Source organism: Arachis hypogaea, chromosome 20 (genome assembly GCF_003086295.3).
Source record: "Arachis hypogaea cultivar Tifrunner chromosome 20, arahy.Tifrunner.gnm2.J5K5, whole genome shotgun sequence".
NCBI lineage: Eukaryota > Viridiplantae > Streptophyta > Magnoliopsida > Fabales > Fabaceae > Arachis > Arachis hypogaea.
In genome coordinates this window covers 31685336-31696419 of record NC_092055.1, presented here as the reverse complement: position 1 = coordinate 31696419, position 11084 = coordinate 31685336, and the positions used below count along the sequence as shown (strand labels likewise).

The 11084-nt window shown below is 39.1% G+C and overlaps 1 protein-coding gene and 1 non-coding gene across 2 annotated transcripts; both read left to right on the top strand.

Moving 5' to 3' along the window:
- Nucleotides 1-379: 379 nt before the first annotated feature.
- Nucleotides 380-487, top strand: LOC112787025 (small nucleolar RNA R71). Its single transcript, XR_003194463.1, has one exon. It is a non-coding gene; the product is annotated as a small nucleolar RNA R71 (small nucleolar RNA).
- A 5618-nt stretch (nucleotides 488-6105) lies between these two features.
- LOC140183023 (uncharacterized) lies at nucleotides 6106-8736 on the top strand. The gene is made up of 3 exons (XM_072231022.1): nucleotides 6106-6723; nucleotides 8384-8443; nucleotides 8542-8736. The coding sequence occupies exons 1-3, from the start codon at nucleotides 6106-6108 to the stop codon at nucleotides 8734-8736; spliced, it is 873 nt and encodes a 290-aa protein (XP_072087123.1).
- Nucleotides 8737-11084: the final 2348 nt, after the last annotated feature.

Genomic DNA, 11084 nt, shown 5'->3' with positions numbered 1-11084 from the left:
TTACCTCTGCTATTGCAGGGTTCTCAGGACCATAAGCTTCTTCTTCAGAAGATGCCTCTTGAGTACTGTTGGATGCAGCTTGCATTCCATTCAGACTCTGAGAAATCATATTGACTTGCTGAGTCAATATTTTGTTCTGAGCCAATATGGCATTCAGAGTATCAATTTCAAGAACTCCCTTCTTCATAGGCGTCCCATTATTCACAGGATTCCTCTCAGAAGTGTACATGAACTGGTTATTAGCAACCATGTCAATGAGTTCTTGAGCTTCTGCAGGCATTTTCTTTAGGTGAATGGATCCACCTGCAGAAGTATCCAATGACATTTTAGCTAATTCAAACAGACCATCATAGAATATATCCAGGATGGTCCATTCTGAAAGCATGTCAGAAGGACACTTTTTGGTCAGTCCTTTGTATCTCTCCCAAGCTTCATAGAGGGATTTACCTTCTTTCTGTCTAAAGGTCTGAACATCCACTCTAAGCTTACTCAGCTTTTGAGGAGGAAGGAACTTGGCTAAGAAAGCCTTGACCAGCTTATCCCAAGAGTTCAGGCTATCCTTAGGTTGGGAGTCCAACCACACTCTAGCTCTGTCTCTTACAGCAAAAGGGAAAAGCATGAGCCTGTAGACTTCAGGATCTACTCCATTAGTCTTAATAGTATCACAGATCTGCAAAAATTCAGTTAAGAACTAAAAAGGATCTTCAGATGGAAGTTCATGAAACTTGCAGTTCTGCTGCATCAGAGAAACTAGCTGAGGTTTCAGCTCAAAATTGTTTGCTCCAATGGTAGGGATGGAGATGCTTCTTCCATGTAAATTGGAATTTGGTGCAGTAAAGTCACCAAGCATTCTCCTTGCATTATTATTATTTTCGGCTGCCATCTCCTCTCCTGTTCAAAAATTTCTGAAAGGTGCTTGCTGGATTGTTGTAATTTAGCTTCTCTTAATTTTCTCTTCAGAGTCCTTTCAGGTTCTGGATCTGCTTCAACAAGAATGTTCTTGTCCTTGCTCCTGCTCATATGACAAAGAAGAGGGCACAAAAAAATAATAATAATAACAGGGATCCTTTATACCACAGTATAGAGGTCCTTATGTAAGTGGAAGAAAGGAAGGTGACAAAGAATGTAATGTAAGGAAGGAAACACAAGGGTGAGGAGAGCAGAGATGTGAGATGAGGAGATGTTAGTAGATGAATAAATAATTAGAATGAGATGAGAGAGGGAGAATTTCGAAAATAATTTTTGAAAAAAGAGTTAGTGATTTTCGAAAATGATTTTTGAAAAAGGTTAGTAATTTTTCGAAAATTAAAATAAAAAATTAAAATAATTAGTTAATTAAAAAGAAATTTTGAAAAAGAGGGAGTTATTTTCGAAAATTAGAGAGAGAGAGTTAGTTAGGTGGTTTTGAAAAAGATAAAAAACAGACAAAAAGTTAGTTAGTTAGTTGAAACAAATTTTGAAAATCAATTTTGAAAAGATAAGAAGATAAGAAGTTAGAAAAGATATTTTGAAATCAAATTTTTTAAAAAGATAAGATGAGAAGATATTTTTGAAAAGATATGATTGAAATTAGTTTTGAAAAAGATTTGATTTTTAAAATCACAATTAATGACTTGATTCATAAGAAATCACAAGATATGATTCTAGAACTTTAAAGTTTGAGTCTTTCTTAACAAGTAAGTAACAAACTTGAAATTTTTGAATCAAAACATTAATTGGTGATGTTATTTTCGAAAATTATGTGATAAAGATAAGAAAAAGATTTTTGAAAAACATTTTTATAATTTTCGAAAATAACTAAGAAAAATGAAAAAGATTTGATTTTTGAAAAAGATTTTGAAAAAGATGAGATTTTTAAATTGAAAATTTGAATTGACTCATAAAAACAACTAGATTTTTAAAAATTTTTGAAACAGTCAACTCAAATTTTCGAATTTATGAGAGAAAAGAGGGAAAGATATTTTTTTATTTTTGAATTTTTAATGATGAGTGAGAGAAACATGAAAATGATGCAATGCATGAGAATTTTAGATCAAAACATGAATGTATGCAAGAATGCTATGAATGTCAAGATGAACACCAAGAACACTTTGAATGTCAAGATGAACACCAAGAACATATTTTTGAAAAATTTTTAATGCAAGAAAAACATGCAAGACACCAAACTTAGAATTCTTTAATGCTTAGACACTAAGAATTCAAGAATGCATATGAAAAACAAGAAAAGACACAAAACATGCAAATGCAAAGATCAAACAAGAAGACTTACCAAGAACAACTTGAAGATCATGAAGAACACTATGAATGCATGGGAATTTTCGAAAAATGCAAGATGAGTATGCAATTGACACCAAACTTAAAATCTGACTCAAGACTCAAACAAGAAACACAAAATATTTTTGATTTTTATGATTTTATGATTTTTTTGTATTTTCTTTTAATTTTTTTCGAAAATCATTTTGAAAAAAGAAAAATAAGGATTCCAAAATTTTTAATATGAATTCCAGGAATCTTATGCTCTTTAGCCTAAAGCTCCAATCAAAAGGGTCAGGCATGGCTTAAGAGCCAGCCAAGCTTTAGTATGTAACTCAGACATGACACGCCTGACATGCCCTACACAGAAGAATTAGACATGGCTTTACAGCCAGCCAGATTTCCACATGCTTCATGAAACACTAGAATTCATTCTTAAAAATTCTGAAGAAAAATATATTTTTGAAAACATTTTTATTTTCAAATTTTTTCGAAAACAAAGGAGAAATTTTTGAAAGATTTTTGAAAATTTTTTGAAAATAAAACAAAAAGAAAATTACCTAATCTGAGCAACAAGATGAACCGTCAGTTGTCCAAACTCAAACAATCCCGGCAACGGCGCCAAAAACTTGGTACGCGAAATCGTGATTACACTTTAATTATGTAAAATTCATTGCTCTTTCTTTCCCTGGCAATGGCGCCAAAAACATGATGCCAATACCATGGTTCACAACTCCGTGTAACTGACCAGCAAGTGCACTGGGTCGTCCAAGTAATACCTTACGTGAGTAAGGGTCGATCCCACAGAGATTGTTGATATGAAGCAAGCTATGGTCACCTTGTAAATCTCAGTCAGGCAGATATAAAATAGTAATGGGGTTTTCGAAAATACGTAATAAAAGAAGGATAGAAATACTTATGTAAGTCAGTGGTGAGAATTTCAGATAAGCGTATGGAGATGCATTCGTTCCTCTGAACCTCTGCTTTCCTGCTGTCTTCATCCAATTAGTCTTACTCCTTTCCATGGCAAGCTTTATGTAATGCATCACCATTGTCAATGGCTACTTTCGGTCTTCTCTCGGGAAAATGATCCAAATGCCCTATCACGGCACGACTAATCGTCTGGAGGCATCGCCTTTGTCAATGGTTACATCCTATCCTCTCAGTGAAAATGGTCAACGCACCCTGTCACGGCATGGCTATTCATCTGTCGGTTCTCGATCATGCTAGAATAGGATTTACTATCCTTTTACGTCTGTCACTACGCCCAGCAATCGCGAGTTTGAAGCTCGTCACAGTCATTCAATCCCTGAATCCTACTCGGAATACCACAGACAAGGTTTAGACCTTCCGGATCCTCATGAATGGCCATCCATGGGTTCTAACTTATACCACGAAGATCCTGATTAAGGGATCCAAGAGATATTCATTCTAGCTTGTTGCATGTAGAACGGAGGTGTTTGTCAGACACGCGTTCATAAGGGAGAATGATGATGAGCGTCACATAATCATCACCTTCATCATGTTCTTTGGTATGAATGGATATCTTAGAAGCGGAATAAGTTGAATTGAATAGAAAGACAGTAGTACTTTGCATTAATCTTTGAGGAACAGCAGAGCTCCACACCTTAATCTATGGAGTGCAGAAACTCTACCGTTGAAAATACATAAGTGAAAGGTCAAGGCATGGCCGAGAGGCCAGCCCCCAAAACGTGATCACAGGATCAAAATACAATCCAGGATGTCAAATACAATAGTAAAAAGTCCTATTTATAATAAACTAGCTACTAGGGTTTACAGAAGTAAGTAATTGATGCATAAATCCACTTCCGGGGCCCACTTGGTGTGTGCTTGGGCTGAGCTTGAATGTTACACGTACAGAGGCCATTTGTGGAGTTGAACGCCAGGTTTTGATCCATTTCTGGCGTTCAACTCTGGTTCTTGATCCATTTCTGGCGCTAAACTCCAGAATTGGGTAGAGAGCTGGCATTGAACGCCACTTTACGTCATCAATCCTCGAGAAAAGTATGGACTATTATATATTGCTGAAAAGCCCTAGATGTCTACTTTCCAACGCAATTGGAAGCGCGCCATTTTGAGTTCTGTAGCTCCATAAAATCCACTTTGAGTGTAGGGAGGTCAGAATCCAACAGCATCAGCAGTCCTTCTTCAACCTCTGAATCTGATTTTTGCTCAAGTCCCTCAATTTTAGTCAGAAAATACCTGAAATCATAGAAAAACACACAAACTCATAGTAAAGTCCAGAAATGTGAATTTAACATAAAAAATAATGAAAACATCCCTAAAAGTTACTAGATTCTACTAAAAACATACTAAAAATAATGCCAAAAAGCGTATAAATTATCCGCTCATCAACACCCTATTAGAGTAAGCAATTTTGAGCTAAACCCTCAGCTGATTACTTTGGTGTAGCAAAATTGTCACTATCATGGACTTCCACAGGAAGAACCCACAGAGTTCATTGCAAATTTCTTGTAAATAGTTGGCACAGTACGCACTGAGAGAGTGGACCAGGATGTCTACAGATTGCTACTCTTTCCTTTTGCTGTAAAGGACCAAGCAAAGAGGTAGTTGGATAACCAACCCAAATCTAACTTAAAAACATGGAGTCAGCTAGTGGACAAGTTTTTGAATCAATACTTCCCTCTAAAGAAGCTCACTCAGCTAAGACTAGACATCCAAGGCTTCAGACAAGAGGATAATGAATCTCTTCATGATGCTTGGGGGAGGTATAGAAGGATGCTATGGAAATGCCCCACTAAAATATTTTCATAATGGGTGCAACTAGACATCTTCTATTACGGACTCACAGATGTGGCTAGAATGTCTCTAGACCACTCTACTGGTGGTTCTATACATCCTGGTCATGAAAATATTTTCAGATGAGGAAGCTCATGAACTCATTGAGACAGTTGTCACAACCAACATCTGTACTCATCTGATAAGACTTCAACAAAAGGAGAGGTTAAGGCAGTATCTACTGAATCTAACCCTCCAGGACAAATTGGCATATTAACTCAGCAGCTACGCTCCCTTGCACAACAGTTGTTGGAATTGCAAGAGGCTTTGCAAGAAACTCGAGCTTTCAACAGGAACATAGAGACATAGCTGAGTCAAGCTAGACAACAATTATCTAAACCGATAAAAGAAGAGTGCCATGTTATCCAACTTAGGAGTGGAAAGACCCTGAACATTCAGCCTCAGAACAACAAGAGACAAAGGGAAGAGAAGCTGACAGAAGATGAACAGACTGCAGTCCAAGGCACCTCTGAGGGCATTGAACTCCCAGGGAGGAGTGCCATTGGCGTTCAACGCCCAGAAGCGGGTACTTTTGGCGTTCAACGCCAGGAAGAGGGCAACAAGGGCATCGAACACCCAAGCAGGTGTGATCAGACACATGCAAGTACTGAGAACACCTCTCCTAAGCAAGCCAGTAACCCCTCTTCAAGCACTGTAGGCACTCAGCCTACATTAACTAAGACTGATGAGTACAAGACCAAGATACCATTTTTCCAGAAGCTCCGTCAAGTAGAAAAGGATAAATAGTTTACCCACTTTATAGGCTATCTCAAGAAACTAGAGATCAAGATCTCTTTTTCAGAAGCTCTTAAACAGATACTTTCCTATGCTAAGTTTATAAAGGACATATTAAGTCATAAGAAAGATTAGAGAGAGGTAGAAACAGTCTTCCTCACTGAAGAATGTCATGCAGTAATCCAAAAGAGCCTACCAGAAAAGCTTCATGATCCTGGGAGCTTTATGATACCATGCACCCTAAGGGATGTCTGCACAAGGACAGCCCCATGTGATCTTGGAGTAAGCATTAACCTGATGCCTGCGTCATTAATAAAGAAGCTCTGTTTAACTCAGGAAGTCAAACCAACCCACATATGCCTTCAGCTTACTGATGGCTCTGTCAAGTTCCCATCAGGTATGGTTGAAGACATGATTGTTAGGGTTGGACCCTTTTCTTTCCCCACAGATTTTGTGGTGCTTGAAATGGAAGAGCACAAGAGTGCATCCCTTATTTTAGGGAGACCCTTCCTGGCTACAGGAAGGACCCTCATTGACGTGCAAAAAGGGAAAGTAACCTTGAGAGTCAATGAGGATGAATTCGTGCTGAATGCTATTAAGGTCATGCAGCATCCAGACACCCCAGAGGTGTGTATGAGTATTGACATCATTGACTCCCTAGTGGAAGAAGTGAATGTAGTTGAGAGACTCGAAGAAGATCTGGATGACATATTTTATGATGCCAAGCCTGACTTGGAGGCACCAGAAGAAATAAAGGAGACTTTAAAAGCTCCTGAAGTAGAGGCTGGGCCTCCCAAACTTGAGATCAAGCTGTTACCATCATTCTTGAAATATATATTTCTAGGAGATGGAGACACTTATCATGTGATTATAAGTTCTGCTCTAGAACCACAGGAAGAAAAAGCACTGATCCAAGTGCTAAAGACACACAAGACAGCTCTTGGGTGGACCATAAGTGACCTTAAGGGTATTAGTCCAACCCAATGCATGCATAAAATCCGACTAGAAGATGACACCAAACTAATGGTGCAACCACCAAGGTGACTGAATCCTGCTATGAAGGAAGTGGTGCAAAAAGAAGTCACAAAACTGTGGAAGGCTGGGATTTTTTATCCTATTTCAGACAGCCCCTGGTTGAGCCCTGTCCAAGTTGTACCCAAGAAGGGAGGAATGACAGTGGTTCACAATGAAAAAAATGAACTGATTCCCACAAGAACAGTTACAGGGTGACATATGTGTATTGACTATAGGAGACTCAACAACACCACAAGAAAGGATCATTTTCCTTTACCATTCATAGATCAGATGTTGGAGAGACTACCAGGACAGGCATTCTACTGCTTCCTAGATGGTTATTCATGTTACAATCAAATTGTAGTAGATCCTCAGGATCAAGAAAAGACAACATTCACATGCCCATATGGAGTGTTTGCTTACAAAAGAATGCCATTTGGCCTATGCAATGTACCTGCAATCTTTCAGAGGTGTATGCTCTCCATTTTCTTTGATATAGTTGAGAAATTTCTTGAAGTATTCATGGATGACTTCTCTGTCTTTGGAGATTCATTTGACTCCTGCCTTGACCATCTGGCCTTAGTTCTGAAACGATGCCAAGAAACAAACCTGGTTTTAAACTGGGAAAATGCTACTTCATGGTAACTGAAGGAATTGTTCTAGGACATCGGATTTCAAACAAAGGGATAGAGGTGGATCAAGCTAAGGTGGAAGTAATTGAGCGATTACCACCACTCACTGATGTTAAGGCAATCAGAAGTTTTCTATGACATGTAAGATTTTACAGGAGGTTCATAAAGGATTTTTCAAAAATTGCAAAGTCCCTGTGCAACTTATTAGCCACTGACACTCCATTTTTTTTGACATGAAATACCTGCATGCCTTTAAAACTCCGAAAGCCACGCTTATCACTGCCCCCGTCATTTCTGCACCCAACTGGGACCTACCATTCGAACAAATATGTGATGCTAGTGACCATGCCATTGGCGCAGTTCTAGGGCAGAGACATGATAAGCTCCTGCATGTCATTTATTATGCTAGTCGTGTTCTAAATGACGCACAGAAGAACTATACTACCATAGAGAAGGAATTACTTGCAGTAGTTTATGCCATTGACAAGTTCAGATCTTATTTAATAGGGTCTAAGATCATTATCTACACTGACCATTTGCTCTCAAATACCTTCTCACCAAGCAAGATTCTAAGCCAAGACTGATAAGATGGGTGCTACTCCTGCAAGAGTTTGACATAGAAATCAGAGACAGAAAAAGATAAGAAAATCAAGTGGCTGGCCACTTGTCTTGGATTGAACCAGTAGCAGGGATTTCCCCTCCTTCTACTGAGGTATCTGAAACCTTTCCTGATGAGCAACTCTTTGCAATTCGAACAACCCCTTGGTTTACAAATATTACAAATTACAAGGCCATAAGGTTCATCCCCAAGGAATATAGTAGGCAGCAAGCTCGAAAACTTATACATGATGCAAAGTACTACTTGTGGGATGAACCATATATTTTCAAGAGATGCTCAGATGGTATAATCCACCGATGTGTGTCTGAAGAGGAGGGACAGTGGATCCTATGGCATTGCCATGGCTCAGATTATGGAGGATACTTTGGAGGTGAGCGAATAGCCACCAAGGTTCTTCAAAGCAGCTTTTACTGGCCAACACTCTTTAAGGACGCCTGAGAGTTTGTCTGTAACTGTGACAATTGCCAGCGGGCTGGCAATCTCCCTCAGAGTCATGACATGCCTCAACAAGGGATCCTGGAGATTGAGCTATTTGATGTGTGGAGAATAGATTTCATGGGACCTTTTCCACCTTCATTCTCGAACACCTACATCCTTGTGGCAGTGGACTATGTGTCTAAGTGGGTTGAGGCAGTCGCATCACCCCCTAATGATGCAAAGTAGTGATGAAGTTTCTCCGGAAACATATCTTCAGTAGGTTTGGTGTCCCATGGACACTAATTAGTGATGAAAGTAGCCATTTCTGTAACAGATAGCTTGACTCTATTCTGCACTGTTATGGCATTATTCATAGAGTGGCAACTCCATATCACCCACAAACAAATGGGCAAGTTGAGGTATTTGGTGCACGAATTGTGAATCACACTTTTCACAACTCGTACCACTAACCAGCAAGTGCACTGGGTCGTCCAAGTAATACCTTACGTGAGTAAGGGTTGAATCCCACGGAGATTGTTGGCTTGAAGCAATCTATGGTTATCTTGTAACTCTTAGTCAGGATATCAATTATAATTATCAGTTTGAATTGCAAAAAATAAAAGAGCATGAAATAAATATTTGTTCTGCAGTAATGGAGAATATGTTGGAGTTTTGGAGATGCTTTGTCTTCTGAATCTCTGCTTTCCCCCTGTCTTCTTCTTCACGCACGCAAGGTCCCTCCTATGGCAAGCTGTATGTTGGTGGATCACCATTGTCAATGGCTACCATCCGTCCTCTCAGTGAAAATGGTCCAGGTGCGCTGTCACCGCACGGCTAATCATCTGTCGGTTCTCACTCATGCTGGAATAGGATCCATTAGTCCTTTTGCGCCTGTCACTACGCCCAACCCTTGTGAGTTTGAAGCTCGTCACAGTCATTCAATCCCTGAATCCTACTCGGAATACCGCAGACAAGGTTTAGACTTTCCGGATTCTCAAGAATGCTGCCAATGGATTCTAGCTTATACCACGAAGATTCTGATTAAGGAATCCAAGAGATATTCATTCAATCGAAGGTAGAACGGAGGTGGTTGTCAGGTACGCGTTCATAGGTTGAGAATGGTGATGAGTGTCACGGATCATCACATTCGTCATATTGAAGTGTGAATGAACATCTTAGATAGAAACAAGCATGTTTGAATAGAAAATAGAAATAATTGCATTAATTCATCGAGACACAGCAGAGCTCCTCACCCCCAACAATGGAGTTTAGAGACTCATGCCATCAAAGAGTACAAAGTTCAGATCTAAAATGTCATGAGATACAAAATAAATCTCTAAAAGCTGTTTAAATACTAAACTAGTGACCTAGGTTTACAGAAAATGAGTAGACTATGATAGATAGTGCAGAAATCCACTTCTGGGGCCCACTTGGTGTGTGCTGGGGCTGAGACTTGAGCTTTACACGTGCCTAGGCTGTTTTTAGAGTTAAACGCCAGGTTGTAACCTATTTCTGGCGTTTAACTCCAACTTGTAACCTGTTTCTGGCGTTTAACGCCAGAATGCAACATGGAACTGCAGTTGAACGCTAGTTTACGTCGTCTATCCTTGAGCAAAGTATAAACTATTATATATTGCTGGAAAGCCCTGGATGTCTACTTTTCAACGCAATTGAGAGCGCACCAATTGGACTTCTGTAGGTCCAAAAAATCCATTCCGAGTGCAGGGAGGTCAGAATCCAACAGCATCAGCAGTCCTTTTTTCAGCCTGAATCAGATTTTTGCTCAACTCTCTCAATTTCAGCCAGAAATTACCTGAAATCACAGAAAAACACACAAACTCATAGTAAAGTCCAGAAATGTGATTTTTATTTAAAAAATAATAAAAATATAATAAAAAGTGACTAAAACATATTAAAAACTACCTAAAAATAATGCCAAAAAGCGTATAAATTATCTGCTCATCACAACACCAAACTTAAATTGTTGCTTGTCTCCAAGCAACTAAAAATAAAGTAGGATAAAAAGAAGAGAATATACAATGAATTCCAAAAACATCTATGAAGATCAGTCTTAATTAGATGAGCGGGGCTATTAGCTTTTTGCTTCTGAACAGTTTTGGCATCTCACTTTATCCTTTGAAGTTCAGAATGATTGGCATCTATAGGAGCTCAGAATTCAGATAGTGTTATTGATTCTCCTAGTTCAGTATGTTGATTCTTGAACACAGCTACTTTATGAGTCTTGGCCGTGGCCCTAAGCACTTTGTTTTCCAGTATTACCACCGGATACATCAATGCCACAGACACATAACTGGGTGAACCTTTTTAAATTGTGACTCAGCTTTGCTAGAGTCCCCACTTAGAGGTGTCCAGGGTTCTTAAGCACACTCTTTTTTTTGCTTTGGACCTCGACTTTAACCGCTCAGTCTCAAGTTTTCACTTGACACCTTCACACCACAAGCACATGGTTAGGGACAGCTTGGTTTAGCCGCTTAGGCCAGGATTTTATTCCTTTAGGCCCTCCTATCCACTGATGCTCAAAGCCTTGGATCCTTTTTATTACCCTTGCCTTTTGGTTTTAAGGGCTATTGGCT